Raw genomic sequence first — 19975 nt, forward strand, 5'->3', positions numbered from 1 at the left:
ACATTGATTTGAGGACGTTAAACATGACGCTCTGTATAAGACACAGATTTCATTTTGTTACATGCGAATAGATGTCTTCTTTCATATAACACTGGGGGGGGGGGGGGGGGGGGGGGGTCGGGGGAAGTTGGTGGTTGGATCAGTCCTAATTTTCTATTTAACTACAAAAAAGCTTATTTATTATTATCCCTTTTTTTAGAAATTTGGCTGAATATATTTCTTTTAGTGCCACCCAAGCAGTAGTCAGTGGATCATATATTTGTCGTAATCTTCCGTATAAAAACACTAACGCCGTCCTCCCCTTTCTATCGCGAAGGCCCACTATTACCTAACAGCAAAACATCACACCATCCCAGCGATAATAACAGAGGCGAAAAATGACCCCGGTAGATAGCGGCTACCAACACGTGCCAGTGTGCACTGCATCATTACAACTCATCTATCATTGCTCTGTTCCACGCTCCTTCCATCTATCATATTCCTACATCAGTTTCTGTTTCTCCCGTTTCATCCTCTCTCACCACGTTCCCCCCCCCCTCTCTCTCTCTCTCTGATATAAGGGACCTCTAAAATAGTATACAAAATTAAATATAGGCCGATAAAATAATTTTGTAACAGCCTTGGACCAAGCGGCCAGAGAGTACTCTTCCTCCGCATCCTTCTCTCTCTCCGTCCCTCTCTCCGTCCCTCCCTCCCAGTCTCTCTCTCTCTCTCTCTCTCTCTCTCTCTCTCTCTCTCTCAGTCTCTCTCTCTCTCTCTCTCTCTCTCAGTCTCTCTCTCTCTCTCTCTCTCTTTCCGCGGAATCCCATATTTCGTGCTTATTTAATTCCCTTTACTCATTAATCAGTCGCCGCCCAATATTAGCTTTCCTGCCTATTCAGCAATATTGCGTGACAATAAGAACTCGCTCCCATATACTCCTCAGACGAAAACATATAACCTTCACAACTCACAAGTAATTTAGGAGAACTGTAAAAATCTAGAACAGTTTCGATTGCCCGCTTTTCAATCACACCCTGGAGGTCAGAAGAAACGTTTGTTCACTCTCCTGCGTTTTAAAATTGATACCCCTTCTCTTATCACCAAGACAAATGTAAAAAAATAATAATAAACCGACTACACCTCATCATACAAAAAGTTTACCATTACTCCCAGGGTACTAAGGATTATTTCATTTCACCTATGCATATGTAGCAATAATTAAGGTACATTTTATTAAGTACGCAGGTGATGATTTAAAGCGGTCATATGCGTTCGACATTTCTCGTCACAATCAACATGCGCATGTAGCCACTAATTGGGGATTCCCACCCTCTACCAGGGTGGCAGATATTATAGGCACATTTCAAGAGATAGCAAAATGACCGTCTATTTATCTAAAGACATATCTGTGAATAAATATCTTGTGAAAATCAATCTGTGGCCTTGTGGAGGGTAGGGGATTCCTGATCCTCTCACTTAATGTTGTGTTAGGGTGCGTTCACAATTAATCTAACGTACTAGCAAGTGCGCACTCACTCCACGGGGACTCACGCTGAATGCAATCAGATTAACACACATCCTTTTGTTCCCAACGCACTCGTATAATCACCAGCTTTTCTACATTCTACTCAACGCCAGGAGGAGGCGTGTCAACCTGATTGCACTCAGCCAGAGTCTAGCTAGTACGATATATTCAAACTAATTGCGAACGCACCCTTGTGCTTTGTAGCGTACACGATGAAAATGGGAGAAGAGTTGCTTTCAGCTATGACACCAGTTACAAAACACAACTTGACGGATTGCTCAAGTGCGAGGCGAGTTGGCGTTACATACGCTGCCCCAGGCTAAAATGTTCACTTTACAACGTGGTGACGTCTCTTTAATTACAACAATAATTGGTCACGTGCGTCTTTAGTCCCGTTACCACGCGGTGACGTTCACGTAATGAGTTTTGTGTCGTTTGCCTCGGGTGAAAACCCTCGTTTTTTCCCTACCAATTACCTTTGTCAAACCTTGGTGTCTAACTTTCACAGTTTCCACGCGTTTCAAACGTTCTCTCTCTGCTCTTTACAAGAGGCCTGCTGGGTGATGACACATAGCTTTAGTAGTTGTGTAAAACCCTCGTTGAGCAGAACAGAATATCAACAGAATACAAACATCTGTGGTTATTTTATGAAAAAACAGCCCTGCCTTTCAGTGGAACTGGGAAAAGATAGTAGGCCTACTGGTTTTTTATCGTTAAAGTTTTGCGGTAAAAATCGGCATCCATGATTGTCCTTGTGTGCAGATCCAGGTCAAATATATACTCATCTGTTTACACAGTAATCTATTTCTCCACAGTAGAACATTTGACAATCATTGCGACCGAATACAGGGGCGGATTTAGGCCGTCTTCTGGGTCTTCTGGAAGACGGTCAGATTTTCAAGTTTACATTGTCAGCCATCTAATGTTTTCTGCCGGAAGACGGTCAAAAATGGAAGATGGATCAACAAAGATAATTTGGAAGACTGTCAGAAAATTTCTCTGGATCCGCCCCTGCAATATGTAGCCTACAGGAATAATATGAAAATATGAAGGGGAATGATGAAAGAAGACAAACCGTATTTTCTTTTATTACTGAAAATACAACTCTGACACCATTATAGCAGCCATACCACCTCACTCCAAAACCTCAAGAAAATTAAAGAAAACAAAAATCACCAAAATTTGGATTACCTCAGCAGGGGGTGGGGTGGGGATCAATATTATCTATTCTAAATCACGCCCCCCCCCCCCCCTTTTTCCACAAACTACAAACTTTCTGTTATATAAGGGCGTCATTATCACTGGTATTGGGTGCACGCCATCTTTCGTTTTACTAACAACGTTACCGTGGAAACTTGACAACAACAGGGATATTGATACAGCTTTCCTGGGCAATTATAAGTAATTACACTGGCATCGCGTATCAGGTATAGCTAGTTCCTGTACCAACATATTCATAAAATGTCCTATAAGCTCGAAGGGCTGGGTGTTCTGTACGTTAATAAATGATGATGTATCACTTAGTGTCCTATCGTATTAAAAATCTCACAGAAAAAAAACATTTTAACATGCAAATTTAGCCCCTCTTCAGTTTGGACATGAATATCCTCATCATTGAAATGAAAGCTGGAAATGAAGCAATTATGCTGTAAGTTGCCACTGGCGGTGTTCAAATGGTCAGTTTTTTTTCCAGTAGGCTCTTAATCAGCATCTAATTATAAGCACACTAACTAATAAGCACAGTTATGCCCAGACATCTCTTGCTTGAGAGAGAGAGAGAGAGAGAGAGAGAGAGAGGAGGGGGTGAGAGAGAGCACGTTACCACACGGCAGAAAGATAGAGGAACCTAGTCCGTTCGTAGCTGCTCCCGACATTCTCAGCGTCCCTTTCATATTCAAAAGTGGTGAAGCTTACTTCTTCAGTTCCTATGGTGGGTGGGGGTGGGGGTGGGGGTGGGGCATCTGGGTCCTCGGCCCTTTCCGACCAATAAATACATGCGGAGAAATGCCAGACACAAGGCGAGGTAAGAAACTCGTCCTCCTTAACCTAGTAGCCATGAGTGGAAAGCAACAGAGATCACGCAGCTGTGGATAGATTGGAGTTATCGCAAGCAGTTAAACTCTTTATCTTTCTCTTTTTTCATGAACGAACTTTGTTTTCGATGTTTCGGCGTGGAGTTGATTTTTTATTCATCGGGAGGTGAATACAAGTAATCTCTCACGTTGTTAAAGGGGAGAGACAGATAGACAGATATACAAAAGCTGCTCACATTTTGTAACTAATTGAAGCTAAATAAACAAGAGCAAACAGAAACGATTTTTTGATTAAGCGGTTTCCTGTCTAAGAAAATAAAATTACCGTTACCAGGCAAAGTAATACAATCCACTATTAGTCGAAGATGTATTGGCCCTATTGGGTATGGAACGTTAAATAAATTTCAGGATCTTTCTGACCTGACGTAAGATTGACTTAAAATTAGGATACAATCCAACCGTATGGGAGAGAGAGAGAGAGGGAGGAGAGAGGAGAGAGGGGGGAGGGGAGAAAGAGTGTTTAATAAATCGTTTGAAGAGAGAGAGAGAGAAAGAGAAAGAGAGAGAGAATGGAGGGACGGGGGAGAGTTAAATTCGTTTTAAGAGAGAGAGAAAGAGATAAAATCATTTGAAGAGAGAGAGAGAGAGAAAGAGAGAGATCGTTCTAGAAGACTGAGAATCTCTCCCTGCTAAAGGTTAATCAACTGAGAGCAATCAAATATCAGAGCAACCTCTCCATTTTAAGCACGCCAGTAAGGAGAAGAACCCTCTATTACAGAGCAGAGACAGATAATGCTGCTCTGAGTTTAATTCACAGTCAAATGAGAACTATGTTGCCAGCAAGTGCCTGCCAGCCAGTGTGATATCAGATTCTCTGAATCTCACAGTAATAAATAACATATTCTGGCGAAAATAGAAAAGTCTGTACTCTGATGTAAGTGCAGGGCTCACCCCACGATAATGTGGAGATTAGTTTCCAGTTTGTCTAAGAAAACCAGGGTGCTGTGTATAAAATCTCAGGATAGATAGCCCTACACAAGTTGATAGATTTGCTAATGAGGGTCTCTTCGACCCCCACCCACTGATTCCAACCTACAATCTATTTTTTATCAGAAAACCTCTCGAGGGGGGGGTCCATGGGGTATTGGTCGGGGGGGGGTTCGAACCGCCCTTTTTTGTCGGGAAAATGTCCACTCTGGCTGACATTTGATACATGTATACAAAGGTTTCATAGTAAACGGTCAATTTTTTTCATAAATAGACCCACTTTGAAATTGCTGGCTACGGACCTCCTTTTGCTTTTCATAGTGTGACTGATATTAGAGAGTAGAATTCAGTCTACATCGCCCTCTGAATCTCAGGGTGGTCGACTCCAGAGCCCGACGATAAACTAATGCGCCGTTCATGTCATTTGCGAGCTTATATTCTTCCAGGCTTACTACATGTCAACACCTGTAAAATACAGGCAGGAGTTGCATTCCCCGAAGCCAGAATACCAGTTTTAAGATGAAGCATCTTGACAGTGGAATATAAATTGATTGGGGTGTCAGTGTCAATTAGGAGACTCCCACGTACGAACGTTAAGTATCTAGTTGATACTAGGAGGACCGCTTACGGGATTAGGACGCTCAAAAAATCCAATAAAGGAACTTACCTGGCGACCTCGATGATTTAGTAGTTTTTTTTTTCCAAATGTATTGACGGGGGCACTCGTTAATACAGTAAACGTAATAGGCGAGCTTAGACTAAATCTATCAAGGCTCGAGCGACAATGGTTTTAATGCTAATGTGTCGCGTTTGTGTTATACTGTTTAGCAGTATTTGAGTTACCCCTAATAGAAAAGATGCTAATAATTTTTTGCTCTTTTCGTTGATCGGACAACAAACGTGTATTTGGCACATTGGTCCTCAAACGTGTGCGCATGGTCGAAATGCACTTATCAATAACGAAATATTGCATGCAGATAATTACAACTGGATATGCTATCGTCTTAGTTTTAATTCCTAGCTTGCCCTAAACTGTAACTTTTGTTTTGAAACATCTGTTGCTCGAAAGAGAGTGCAAGAATAAGTTAATAGGTGCTTATAAATTAAATCGAAGAAAGTGTAATAACCATAAAAAGACACGTTTGGAATGTTCGTTTGGATTATGACGCATATAAACCGAAGATAATCGGGGAAAGTAATCAGCGGCTCAGTGACACCTATTTTGCAATCCCACACTAAATCCAGATTCAATGTTGCAAACTATGATTACTTACCTGTCTCCATAGCAACGACGGCAAGCTGTTGGCGAGGAACGCTGCGACCACCATGTGGCACCCTGACAACAATATTCCATATACGACCAAAATCCACATTCTCAGAGGCATCATTGCATAACCCATTAATATGACAAACACACTCTCCCACACCCCGTCGGCCGGGCTGTACACGGGGCGGTCCCCGGGGAGAAAATGCACCGGGAGGGAGATCACAGCGAACGCCCCCAGAAGCACCAACACCGCATACGCCATTAAATTCAGGTGGCGTTCCTGGAAATATTTGGTACTAATAAAGATGTAGAAGACCAAAAATATCCCACAGTTTGCGCAGTAGTATACGTTAGCCACAGTGGGCTGAAGGATGTAGATGAAGTGAACGATCGCCAAAACTGCCGTGAGAAGGATGAATAAAACCAGTAAAGAAGCGATGGAACTTTGCTCCAAACGAAATACATAATTGTGGTACAATTCCTCCAGCTCCCGATCCGAGAAGCCATGGGGGTGCATGCATCTTCTCCAAGTTCGACTGGGAGGTTTTTGGATGGTGTAGACTGAGAGATCTTCCTCATCGGACTCCATAGCGAAAGCGCTATATGCATCGTACACTGATAGAGCAGCGGGTCTTGGTTCCGATCTCACCCCTGCGAAGCAACCGATTGGCGTAGTAACAGCAGACGATGAGTGTTTACGGCAATCAATCCTCCACTGCAGAAATATATAGATGCAGACGATTTTGTTTACGACAACCAAAATATCGTCTGCACTGCTATCACGATGTTTTCCCTTCAATATGACGTTTCCGATTTCTCGTTGAAGTGTAGTCACCCAAACAAAGGTTAACTCACGACATCCAAAACTCTCTTCAGCATTATAACCCCTTAGTCTAACACATGATGATAAACCTCGCGTCTTAAGGTTAAGTCTTCCAAACTGTTTGTGCAGACGGTTGCTCTCTTTCCTTTTCCCCGATCAGTGGAAGCAGACGATTCTATTTTTAGCATCAGCCGACTGTTTGTTCCTTTTTCTATGAACCAGCGTACTGTAATAACTGCAATATTGAAATAAACTTCTCTTCTGACCTCAGCGTGAACGCGCAAGGGGACGCTCTCCGTTTATCAGCTGTTAATTAATTGATTTTAAATAGACGTTCCGGCTCACTCTATCCTCTCGCTCACCTCCAGTTTTATATGCAACAACGGGACGATATAAATAGACCCTGATGTGTGTTGCGTTACAGAAATATGTCCAACGCTTTAGGTTTCACTTGCGGCCTATCAAAGAGAAGGCAAGCAGTTGTAGTTTTCCCAGCGTAATGTTAAACGCAGCGTTCCGACCACTCTCTCTCTTTTACCGAACAGAGCTCTCGGTGTGTATATAGTGTGGTCTCAACTCGATCGTCTGGTGAACTCGTCCATTCTGGCTTCCCTCACCTCGTAATACCTGTCCTCGGAATTGAGGTATTTCTCGTAATTCCACAGCTTTTCACTGTCCGGCTTAAACAACACTTTTAAGTCTAAGTAAAGCGAGTGCCCATTAACGAGCGTTTACCTATGCGCACCGAACGCAGCAGTTCTCACGTAACGTTATTAAGCTGCCGGCTGGATCGGCCGATATGCGGCAGCTTTCAGTGCGAATTCCCTCTTTCCACGGGAAACTTTGTGTTCAGTTGAACGGCAACAGCCTTCTTTGTTTTCGCTGCCTGCACTCCGTGTTGGCTGCTTGACCTTTTCCGACCTCTGCGTGCAAGCATACCATGTGATCGTAGGGCTATATATGTCCATCCTAACTCGGCGCAGCTCTGCTGCACGTCAATCTTACCGCCTTCGACAGAGCTCTGGGTGAGAGTGTCAAAATACTCCCTAACTCGTTTCTCTCACACAACTACACCAAGGGTGTCGACGAAGAAGGGAGAGGGGCCCCGAAATTGTTTGTTTCCTTTAACAGAGCTCGAGGGCGCTTTTATGTAATATTGTAAGCCCGTTCTCACGTGGAGCGCCTTGTTCTACGCTATGCTCTCGGATAAAGCAAAGGAGAGAAAGAAAAAACGTTGTACCTGTGTTAAATCATACCAAATGGCTGGCTGTCTTACGCAGGGCTTTCATCTGTTTAAAACAATTGCGTAATGGAAATGATTTCGGTTTTGTTACACGCCAAAGCGCAGATACCTGCTCCACTATGTGATCGAAAATTGGACAGCAAGGTGAAATTACATGTATCTTCAGCAGAGTTCGGGTGACTTCCCTTGGATCACTTTGCGCAGAGTACAGGTCCTCGCTGCCGACACCTGTGCACAGCTCTTATCTATCATATCGATACATGAATGAGTGACCACGTAATAAACGGCTCAGGTGCGTTCAGATTTGTGGTGATTGAGCCCAACGTAAAAACAATCACCTGTCTGTGCCTACCTCGGCGTTTACCTCGAGGTTCACGGGACATCTGGGACAATAGGCTTATAAGTTTTTTTTTAGTCTCGAGTGCCCTCACAAATTCAGGGATTTCTTTCCCTAATGTTCAAATCGACCGACAATTAATCCCCGGAGAAGTAAGAGAGTGCTGTGATATTTTACTAAACTGTGCTGGCTGATTGCGCAGCAGATGCTACAGTTGTGAATTGTTAATCGAAGGGTATTTTTCGTTTTCTCAGCTACTAAAATACTAATGAGAATGTGCGAAAAGAGAAAATGAATTTTTTTTTTAGCATCAGGCATCAGTTTGAATTATCAAAACTGGATAATAAGGAAAGTTAACATCAAAATTGTTAAAGAAAAAAAAACGAAACATATTTTGACTTTGACAGATTGCACAAAGATTACACGATTTTTAATGTGTTTTGGCAAAGTTTTCCCTTCAGGGCTATCTTCCAAATAAACGAATTTACCTAAGTAAAAATATTAATGTAAAATATTTATGTAATACGTAATGGGCGACTACAAATGATATGTTCTAGTCTTATAACTGTACAGTAATCTGAAACACAACAAAAATAAACTTGTATGATTTAATATAACTCACAAAGCTGATAAAACTTTTAAAGTATTGCGCCGGTGTTAATATATTTTTGCTCAGTGCAGATGCAACTGAATTATCTAGGACTATACAGAGCGTTCCACTGTCGTCTCATTTTAGCCACAAAGCCACCTGTTTTCCAGATAAAAAATATCTGCATCATTTGAAAGAATTCTACAATGTTATTACCGCCTTGAGAGACGAGAGAACAAAAACATTCCGTCCCCGAGATTTGATGACTCAGAAGGTATTAATGACCCGCTGGCGTTTTCTTTTCTTAACAGTGCCATTTGTCACTCCGTATATTACTGTCCTTGACAGTTGCAATTCTTTTGACAAAAACTCCAGACCCTCACAAGAAAATCATTTTCTTAACACGAAGCATTTTGTAATATATTAAATCACCGTAGTTTGTCCAATGCATTGATTTGCCTTATCACAACCAATTTCCCGCCAGTCAGATTGGTAAAGATGTGTGTGTGTGTGTGCGTGTGTGTGTGTGTGTGTGTTTGTGTGTGTGTGTGTGTTTTGGGGGGTGGGGGTAGTCGTTTTCGCAGCGCTGGGGTCGTTTTCTGTGCTCTCATTACTGTATGTGGGCGTCAAAACGTAAACGTGAATAAATCATTTATGACAGGCTTTGTGGCTATAAGAAAGTTTACCTTGTCTGCCTCCTGTACTCTTTGGTCATTGTTACTCCTCTCGTATTCTTATCATTTTTTTTTTAATTTTTATTGGGGGTGTGGGTGGAAAGGTCTGCTACATTGAGCAATCCATGATTTTAAATTGACTTTCTGACTTATGTTATGAACAGCCTTAATTTCTTGCCCGTGGTGTGCGCCCCTACCCTGCCGCTGTATGAAAGAATTCGCTCTCTCCCCTCCTAAGTTACCCTGAATTTCATACCTAATTATTTGAAGGATAGTACTACTGTAGTTAACACCGCAGGGAATAGCTTAGACATTTTGACACAGCGGGTGAATAGAATTTGCTCAGAGAGAAATGTCTCATTTCAGGACCGTGGACAGGAGGGGTTCGGAGGGTTCCAACCCCCCCCCCCCCCCCCCCCCCCCCATTTTGCTGGGAAAAGGTCCCCTTCCCCCCCTCACCCGGGTAAAATTTGATCTAGGTAGGCTGCATGAAGGTTTCATGGTAAAAGGTCCATTTTATTTTCGAAGAAGAACCCGCTTTTGAAATTGCTGGCTACGGCCCAAGTCCACCCAAAAACTGAGGTATATATATATCTTTGCACCTGTGCTTTAGACACTGATACCTCAACACAAGTTTCATATATCGTACAATACAAGCATAATATAGTCCACATTTGTCTCCATTAGCCCGTAATCAAATCATCATAAAGAACGTCATTGTCCGAATTTATTCGTCCTATACATCTGTACATTGCGCGAAAGGGTAGGATAATATTTACAGTTTTCATATGGCTGTTATGTTGGGGAATTCACCCGCAAAATATATATTGGTGTCGACTACAGCATACGTGTGTTTATATGATTGTTAGGGGTCACGTGGCATAAAACATGACGTAAGGACCGCAGTTATAAAACCACGTCTTCCTGGTTATAGCAAAATTAAAAAAAAAAATGAAGAAGTGCATGTTTTTAATTTCGTTTATTTATTTATATAAAGCGAGAAGAAAAAAATGGATTCAAGGCGAGAAAAAGAAAGCTTCCGCAAATTATACCTTTCCTCTCTTTTTTTAAAGTCACTTTTTAGCCACTTTTGCTCAGTTACATAAAATATGGCTTTGGAGACAAGCGTGGAAATAATGAAGAAGGGAGGAGAAGTGAAAGAGAGACGAGAGGATAGACCAACTTAATAATCGTCGGTAGACTAGAAGCCTAAGTATACAGTGGTTTAAGCGATTATAAAAAAATAATAAACGTGGCATTTACGAAAAAATCAAATCTAAATGTAAAATTTCTGAAGGTACATGTAGTGTTTGGTAGAGTCTGTGCAGTCAGTGAAAGTTTTCACGAAGCAGCTGCGGCGCAAAACATCCTCTCTTTCCTCAAGCAGCGCACTTGTTTTGCTAATAAATGCGAATGCGTTAGTTGAGTCGTTACCTGTCACATCTGTCACAATGCCTGGTTGAGGAAGAAGGGGGTCGTTGATGTTACTATTTGTAAATGTAATTCTCCTCTGCGATTTTGAGTCACAGAATACGATAAATACAACATCTTTTATTTTCAAAATGTACAAAAGAACAGATCATTCATAAAATTAATCTGTGAATGATATTATTCCAAATTCTCTGTCTCTTTAAAAACTTGTTGTGGTACATTCAAAGCCTGCGATCTAAGCTCAATAGGGACTTTTAAGTTTTTATAAAAACCATAGAAAGCAATTGACAATTTTAAGGGCTTTGCTTTTAGTAACACACCAAAATCCTGGGTTTCAGAGTACCGACGTTTCAGAATACCCAGTATACGTTAATTGATAGTTATACTATATATATAACTAAGGCTAAAACCAAGTCCCTGCGGCCTTTAAAACTCAGGATGACTTTACGGTAGTCCATCTTAGATAATTACACGCATAAATGTCTCAAGCGTTTTGTTGTGAAATGTCTACTATTGCATTGTTTTTTTGGTTTATTCCGATGGCAACAAACGCTATTCACTTACAACTTCTTCCAAACTTTAGACTCCTGGTGAATGAATATTATGTAAACCTTTGAAGAATAGATTAAGTAATACTTTATTGTATCTTGTCTTGTATATCACCAGACGGTGTTTATCCTTTTCATCGGTTCATTTTCTTTAGTAGGATACCATGCATCATCTCCTCTGAAATAGAGAGGTATGAATATGAGAGAGAGAGAGAGAGAGAGAGAGAGGGAGAGAGAGAGAGAGTACGATATGTGCCATGAGATCTTTGTAGGCCCTATTAACTAAAAGTAGATAAATTAGTCCACCAAACGATTCCATAATCACTTAAAACAAAATTTAAAATAGTTTAAACACACGCAAATTTGTTGAAAAATAATATACCAAAGCTACAGTGGATGACGGATAACAACTTACACATACTGCACCTGTACATTAACTAATACCTCAACTCTCACAACCCGTTAATTCTTCAAAAGAAAAACTGATTAGTTATCCCCGTCATTTTAGGACGGCCACTCACCTGCATTAGCCACCAGTAGCAGCAGAGCTTTGTTGAAGATCCAGGTGTGGCCTGCCACTTCGACCTTGACCCTGTCACCTGTCAGGACTGACTTCACGATACCAGTCTTTCCCAGCGCCTGCAATATGAATTACACGTGTACGTAATTTAGTGTGTCTGCCTTGTGCTTGTTGCTACATGAGCTTAAATATGACCGGTGTGACAGGAATATGGTAGTCCGCTAAGAATCGTAGTCCTTTCCCCATTACTTTGTACAGGTGACACTTGACCAATATACTAACCCCAGTACGACTAACTCTAATCTTTACTAATCATATGGGAGCCCGGGCTTCTATTCCTAGGACTACATCTGTACCATTCCTGTTGTTCCACTGGTTTTACTTAAGAACTTAAGACCAAAGAAAGACCACAACTTATAATTATAAGATAAAAAATCGGGACCTCAGTGAATTTGTCGCTCAGCTATCTTTTATTTACAGACGATTCAATCCACATCATAATATGGACAGTATGTTTACACTTAATACTAAAGAAATAACCCGTTTCACAAGTCAAAAAAACTATCAGGCTTTGAGAAATGCAGACTGTATTGTATTCTCTGTATCCGTGTAGAGTTCTATACCTGCCACGACTTTTTAAAATAGCACATATAATCATTTCTCAAAAATTGCATGGAAGATAATGTTGAATACAAAGTTACCTTTTCCATACTGGAGTGCCACTCTCCGTGGCCAACCTGTAGAGCCTTGGCCTCCGATACCTCGACATCTTTGATTATGACAAAGTCCCCGGCGTCGAAATCCTGGTTGGGGTTAGGCTCCACCTTGATCAGGACTTCTGGATTGAAGTACCACCTGTCGGGGAAGAACTGCAGCTGGTGATTTTGATACAATATACTGGAATATACTTAAGTTAGTGTGTTCTTAGATTCAGTAGATATTTTCACTGATTGAAGCTCGGAGGCAAAGATTAATTCTTGAAGGATAACAAAATTTATATATCTGCGTCTCTCAGTCTCTTTAACAGTCTCTCTCTCTCTCTCTCTCTCTCTCTCTCTCTCTCACACACACACACACACACACACACACACACACACACACACACACACACCATATGCTTTTTCGTGTACACTGACTCTTTACAGGAATATTCCAAAATATGAACCAACAGGTCAAAGCAATTTGATAGCAAATGCATTTTTTCGTCTTTTACACGCCTCATCTTTAGAAAAAGGATAAATTGATAAATACAAGAGTAAAGAACTGTAAAATATGTAACGTACTTCCCACCGTTAATACACTCCACAAACACGTCCCCGTTGCTGTCTATGTTATTAACTATCCCCTTCACGCCGACATTCTGAATATGAAAGAAAAAAGCACAATCTAGAGCAAGAATCATATGACAAAACATGATTTGAACGCTTTAAAGAATATCAAATATAGCAGTCAAAGAGGTATTTTTGAATAAAAAAACATATAAAACAAATTATATGCAAATTATGCAAATCGTGTTGATACGTCACTGACGTGACGTCACGTACTTGTTTCATCTCGTCCATCCATCCCCCGTGTCCCTCCTGAAGAAGTTTGACCACGCTCTCCTCCGATGCAATCTGCACCACATCATACCGCTTAAAGAGGGCGCCAATAAAGTCCCGTCTACTCTCTCGTTTATCTCGTGGTCTACTCTGTTCGCTTGCCGTGCCGTCTGAATTGATCTTCTGAAGCAGGGCGGGGTTCCAGGCCCATCTGAGCATGAAATGACGTCATATATTTAGTGCAATTCATGTAACATCCTTATTCTTTGAGACAGTCCAAATAGGCCTAATAAGGGGTAATTGTTGTTTGTAACAGAAATAAGTATAGTTTTGAGAAAGAAAAAAAGACTACCAAACACAATTTAATTAAAAAATTACAGGATCGCCCATTTCACTCAGTTTTTAATAAATGTACTGTACCACTGAGTAATAAAAGATTATGCAGACTAATGGGTTTCGATTCATCATGTCATCTTTTCTAATATTTTGTTTTTCAAATTTATGGTCGATGATATGACCTAATTTTGATGTAAACAAAAAGACAAGATCTGGATTATATTTTTGATTACTACAGTTATTAAAAGTCGTTATCTAAGGAAATTATATCACAAAAGGTACCTTCTACCAAAGCCACAGATTGATTTTTCGTAAGATATTCACAGATAATGTCTCTGGCTAAATATCGGCAATCTCCCAACAGTGATGTGGAAAATGTGCCTACAATATTTGCAACCCTGGTAGAGGGCACACAAAAGGCGTATAATGTTCTTTTAACTTACTTTAGGCCGTCTGAAAACCTCACTTGTATAGTGTGCAGCAATTTTTCCCCCACAGTGCCTTCTTTGCCAAGATACTACAGCAAAATGAAAGATAATTTATAACTTAAACATAAATAAACACCACGTTTTGCTTATATTTAATAGTCTTAAATCTGAATTTATTGTAATCTATGATGGAGCAATTTGTGTGTTGTAAAATGTAAGAGTATCCACGATTCAATTTTGAACGACCTGTTGAATCTAAAATTAAAGGGGATTAAAGACCTGAATCAGAAGGTTGCCCCTATGATTAATTCCAAAACAAAACGGAAGAGGCTCACGAACCTTTTTAAAAAGGATATAAATTGGACACCGATTCCAAAAGGAGAAACTTCTGTCTTCAAATATAGACTTAAAATTATGGACCAAATACTTCTGCCTCAACTAAAGGCTAATTTTCTTGCTAAAACAGGCTTCTTGATCGAACTCTTGTCGTATTCTACTTACGTGTTTCATCAGATCCACCCACCCCCCATAGTTTCGCTGCATCTCCTTGGCCCTGGAGACTTCCACGTCCATGACGCGAACTTTGCTCCCTACTGGAAACTGGAATTAAAGAAATTAAATATAACATCACAAGAGGCCAAATTTGTTTACAACACATACAAGCAATTCCAAGAAAAATATAAAGAAAATTAAAGCATGTCTTTTACATACAGGTTAATGAAATGCAGTTAATCTGTGTTAATATACAAACACCACTACTTTTATTATTACTATTGTATCAAGAGAGAAGTGTTCCAGACTTATTTTTCGTAAGTGTGTGTGTGTGTGTGTGTGTGTGTGTGTGTGTGTGTGTGTGTGTAAGAGAGAGAGAGAGAGAGAGAGAGAGAGAGAGAGAGAGAGAGAGAGAGAGAGAGAGAGAGAGAGAGAGAGAGAGAGAGAGAGAGAAGAAAAAGTAAAATGAAAAATGACGCAAACAGGATAAAAGGAAATAACAATGATAAATTGAATCTTAAAAAGTGAATGAAGCAGCGAAAGAAAAGAGAAAAAAGAAAATCTGAACGACAGACATACGTCGTCATCACTGTCATCTCTGCGCTTCCCTTTCTGTCTCTCTGGGCTATCATCATCAATCGCGTGATGAAGCAACATCTCGAGAAGCGGGACCCCTTTTCCTAGCTCTTTCAGCAGCGCATCTTTACGACCGCCCTTCTTTCTTTTTTGAATCTTATCCTCCATGTGTTGCTGCATGGCTTGGCGGAGAAGCCTATAACCAAGGTCATCTTCATCGTCATCCAAGCCAGCCACCGCAGCTGCGGCCGCCGCGTCAGTGTCGACATCTAGCGGAGTTCTGGAGCGGGCCGTTTCACCGGTTTTGCATGGTCGTGGTGGTGGAGGCGGCAGGCTTGACTTGATTTCCTCTGAATTTTAAAAATCTGCACAACATGATCGAATTTAAAGGCCCTTTTCCTAAAAATTCCCAAAATATCTAAAAACAGGTCTTACATATGGGTTCATTACATTACAATAGGTGTATCAACTATCTATTTAAAGTTAGTTCAAACCATTTCATTAAGTACTAAAATTTGAAACAAATCCGGTGGAAGCGTATCCAAATTTGGCGCCATTGACAACTTATAAGCTATGCAGTGGCTCTTACCATAGATACGATTGATTGAGTCAAACACCTGTTGTGACGTACACCTGTCCTCCCGTTTATGTAGAACCATCTTCTGTATCAACTCTTTCACCTGTTTTAATACTGGGTCATCACTTGACTCCAGTTTCACCACGCGGACTGGCCTCCCGCCTGTCTTGGCTGCCTGGTTCATTTGGATCCCTATCGGCATTATCATGCAGGCTAACATGGAACCTTGGAGAATATAAAGAATTTGATTACAAAGTGTACATTTTTTATTTGATGTTGTTTTTTACAACGCTGGGATAATACTTTAAAGGGGGGGGGACTTGTCAATATTGCGGATTTCAATTCAAATAATGCATAATTTTATAATGTGTTTCCTTACAAAAAGCAAAAAATGCATTCTAATATATTGGTCAGTACGTGAGTCTTAATAGTTGCAAAATACTCTCAAAAAAGTAAATGGCCAATCATCCTAACAAACCATTGTTAAAACCATAGTAATTTTTCTAAGTGGGCATTTAAATAATCAATATGACTTCCACGCCCACAATCGCAGTGAAATAAATAAATAAATGAATACAGTGTGTTGTTTCCTACCTGGATTATCAGGAATTGTCGGTATTATATCGCCCGTCTTTTCAAAATTGATCATCCCGACAAACATCAGTCCCAAGGCAAATATGTCCACGGAGGCAGTATACCTTGTAAAATAAACACCATTATCAAATTTGGATAAATCCAAATGGAGGAGGATATATAAATTTGATTTAACCCTTATATCATGTTATTACCTGCATGGTTCACAATTACATGGTAACGAGGTTAGATAGTACTAAAAATACACTCTCAAGTATTAACCAGTGAGAAATACGATTAAAAATTACCCAAGTATTACTCGAACTTTATTGTACCAGGCCTTTTGATAACACCAACACTTTTGTTTAATTATATATATCTAATAATAATCTCACTGGCACGTGAATTTGAAATTTACTATCACACCAAACACAATGATCACACAGTCACAACTAGCACATTTACCCCTCTCTTCCAAATTGTTCGGGTGCCATAAAGCACGGGGTTCCCGCCTGTGTTGACATCATGAAGGTCTTACTGAGATCAACGTCTGCCACCTTCGACAGCCCAAAATCCGTCACTTTGATTACAGGTCTCTCATCACTCCCAGTATAACGCAGTAGGCTGAAAAAATGCCATAAAAGAGGTTAATGATACTTTAGGCTTGAGTTAAAGATACTTAAAATGACGTTAAACAATATTTAGCACTTCTGTATTTTTTTCATGCGATTGAACAGTGCATTTAACTATGCACGTTTGCATAGAACAACTGTAAATTAAGGCGCTTTGTGTGTGAGAGAGAGAGTTTACATTTTTTTGCATTTAATACTTACATATTTGGCGGTTTCAGATCTCTGTGTGCAACAGGCTCGGGCAGCGTGTGCATATGGTGAACCGCTGCTGCCATCTGACGCATGAAATCAACCTTTGTTGCCAAGGCAACAGGCGCGTATTTCTTTAAATAGTCTCTCAGATCTCCACAATTGCAATACTCCATTATAATCCAGAAAGAATTACGGAAGAAATGAAAGTCATACAGTCTTATTATGTTAACGTGTTCTGGAACTTTTTGAAGGATTTTTATCTCCGCCATTGCGTCGGCTCCGCCTCTCTCGCGGCGAATTTCTATCTGTTTTGCTGCCACCTGGTAAGGAAAAAATCGTTTACTAATGTCATAAAACTAATCTGAGAATATGATCTGAAAGACACCACTTACCTGTTTATAACCAATGTTTTTTAGTATTTTAAGGTTCCATTTTTCCCTACAGGCATGACATATAAAAACATATATATATAGGCCTACTGTATAAAGACCTTATTCAGCTATACTTCTTTCCTTCCTTTTTCTTTCTTTCTTTCTTTCTTTCTATCTCTCTCATTCTTCTTTCTTTTCTTTCTTTGCTTCTTTATCCATTTCATTCTATCACACACACAGTCAATCTTTTTTCATCACACCAACTGACCTCGACATCCCTCTTTGTGTCCACTCCCTTATAAACCACGCCGAATCCTCCTTGGCCGAGTTTATGCATCAAGTTAATGATGTACTGGCCCATAGGAACGGCGCACTGGGGTGCTTCGGCCATTATGTCTCCGACTGTGCCCTCACGGATTGAATACGGGGAAACACTGAAACGAAAGTAGGTTACTGTAATGCGCTGGCTATAGGGGTACATGTAATCTTCTCCCTGGCCATAGAGGGCGCTGGTAGTCTGCTACAAAAAGTGAAAAGTAGGGGGGTCGGACTGTTAAAGTGCACCGATTCCCACAGGGCTTCACAGTGTGATTTTGTATAGTATTTTTTTCTGGGGGGGGGGGGGGGGGGGGGGGGGTCTGATATCAGAGGGTACATGTTATCTGTGAGGTTTTGTTTTAGGTTCGTTTTCCCGGTAGTTCATCCATGCTTCTTTGCCTCTCACATGACTGTTAGTCACAGTGAAAACAAAAATAGCGAAGTGGAAAAGTAGGCCTACCTAAACAAATTTGATCAACGCATTTCTTTCACTCAATCTGGATAACGACTAATATAGACATTCATACATTCATATAAATACGTGCACTCAAAAACGTACAGTTGATACAGTGTGACAATATACGGTTGAAGGCTAAAACGAAAGTAGGTGAAAAACATTGACATAGCCTACGTACATTTATGCAATGTGTAAATAGGATGAATTTAATGTAGGTTTTTTAGACTGAGCAGGCTTGATACAGGCTAGCAATTTATGATTATGAAGAGGTATCATATGCTATTGAATTCATTGCTGATTTGACCTGTTACCTGAATGCCTTTTTGTACTAGTTGTCTGTGAACGTATAGGCCTATAGCTTGTACTATATATGTAGGCCTGTATACTACATGTATAATAATACTCTCACTGCCCTCTACCAGGCCCATAGATTGTTTTCGACACACATTTTTAGACTCTGTCCAGCTGGGATTTACGTATGGAAGTTTGTTCACAAAGCTGGCGTCTCATATAGAGTAAATTACAATGGCCCTAAAAGTTAAGAGCTAGCTAGAATTTGTAGGCCTACTGCGTGTGGGAGGGCAGCTCGACCCTTGCATTTTACATTGAGGAGAGGGGCCATTTTTAGGAAAACAAACATTCTTACGACTTTTTATCCCGCTATATCTCCAATGATACGTATATATATGTACGTTTGCTTTAATAACCCGGGACATAGGCCTACCTTTAAAGCTTCCGTTTCAGTTCATCGGTTAAAGTCACAAGGATAATTCTATTTTTAGCGCCAGCATTCTTCGACTTAAGTCTACATTTAAAAAGAAGAATTTGTGAAAGACGGGGGACACATCGACACATGCATGATGTCTTACCTGAACAGAATCTTCCCCTTTAAAATCTGCCTTATTCCGCTCTTTTTTTGTACTTTTGTTTATGACTAAAAACCCCGATCGATTTATATAGATTGTAATCGTCGTGTGCTATAAATAGCCAGGGGAATTTTTCATCACGTGATCAATAGCAACTTTCCAGATAGAAAGTGGGCACATTTTCCTTGATAATAAGCAATCTAACTAGAGTTGTTATTGGCAAACAGGCTTTATTTAGACCCCGTTTTTATACTGATAGGACCGGGACATTAAAAATAATAGACGATCAATGCCAATCTTAATTAGTATTTTAATACATTAAAACATTAGTTAAAACATTAGTCCTAGGCCTATACCAATAATAAGAAGTTTATAATAATAATAATAATAATAATAAGTTTATTAATACGCATATTTTTATGAGATTAATTTTGAGCCCTATGCTCTTTTCTAAACTTTTCAATGCTCATTGCCACATTAATTGCCTTCCCTTAGCTTTCAAGGCAACCGCTTCTCCCCTTCCAACGAAAAAACGGTATAGAAAGCGATACGATTTTCTTGACTTACATGTGATGGTAAAACTGCCGTGATTTTGTTTGATGAGCGAAGCCAGACAAATATTTTAAATCTTGTACCCCCCCCCCCTCCTCCCTCCGT

General features: G+C 40.3%; 2 protein-coding genes across 3 annotated transcripts in view; both read right to left on the bottom strand.

The window, feature by feature from the left end:
* The window catches only part of LOC106159379 (adenylate cyclase type 1), a 59221-nt gene extending 51591 nt beyond the window's left edge, over positions 1 to 7630 (bottom strand). The window contains exon 1 of the mRNA XM_087014248.1: positions 5802 to 7630. Coding sequence (XP_086870374.1) covers positions 5802 to 6383 — 582 coding nt within the window. The 5' untranslated portion in view covers positions 6384 to 7630. The remainder of the gene's footprint in view (positions 1 to 5801) is intronic.
* A 3779-nt stretch (positions 7631 to 11409) lies between these two features.
* Positions 11410 to 19438, bottom strand: LOC106156501 (uncharacterized). 2 transcript variants are annotated; one of them, XM_087013874.1, is made up of 14 exons: positions 19322 to 19438; positions 17946 to 18111; positions 17316 to 17626; positions 16948 to 17106; positions 16504 to 16607; positions 15922 to 16134; positions 15336 to 15682; positions 14766 to 14864; positions 14280 to 14353; positions 13504 to 13711; positions 13243 to 13319; positions 12661 to 12814; positions 11961 to 12078; positions 11410 to 11617 (listed from the first exon to the last, which is right to left on the bottom strand). In XM_087013874.1, exons 2-14 carry the CDS (start codon positions 18066 to 18068, stop codon positions 11574 to 11576), a joined length of 2031 nt encoding a protein of 676 aa, XP_086870000.1. In that variant the 5' UTR covers positions 18069 to 18111; positions 19322 to 19438; the 3' UTR covers positions 11410 to 11573. The 2 variants fall into 2 exon arrangements, with proteins under 2 accessions (XP_086870000.1, XP_086870001.1); XM_087013875.1 differs by lacking the exon at positions 19322 to 19438 and adding an exon at positions 19177 to 19300.
* Positions 19439 to 19975: the final 537 nt, after the last annotated feature.

The sequence above is a fragment of the Lingula anatina genome, chromosome 5 (genome assembly GCF_051362555.1).
Source record: "Lingula anatina isolate TDL-2025a chromosome 5, LinAna3.0, whole genome shotgun sequence".
Classification (NCBI taxonomy): Eukaryota; Metazoa; Brachiopoda; class Lingulata; order Lingulida; family Lingulidae; genus Lingula; species Lingula anatina.

Bases quoted from the DNA above. Each gene is read 5' to 3' on its own strand.
- LOC106156501 (XM_087013874.1), bottom strand. From the start codon at position 18,068: ATGGCCGAAGCACCCCAGTGCGCCGTTCCTATGGGCCAGTACATCATT. The intron at 14,354-14,765 runs GTAAGTAGAATA...ATTTTGCTGTAG, and splicing joins GGGTGGATCTGATGAAACAC to TATCTTGGCAAAGAAGGCAC. The intron at 13,712-14,279 runs GTAAGTTAAAAG...TTTCATGCTCAG, and splicing joins AGGTTTTCAGACGGCCTAAA to ATGGGCCTGGAACCCCGCCC.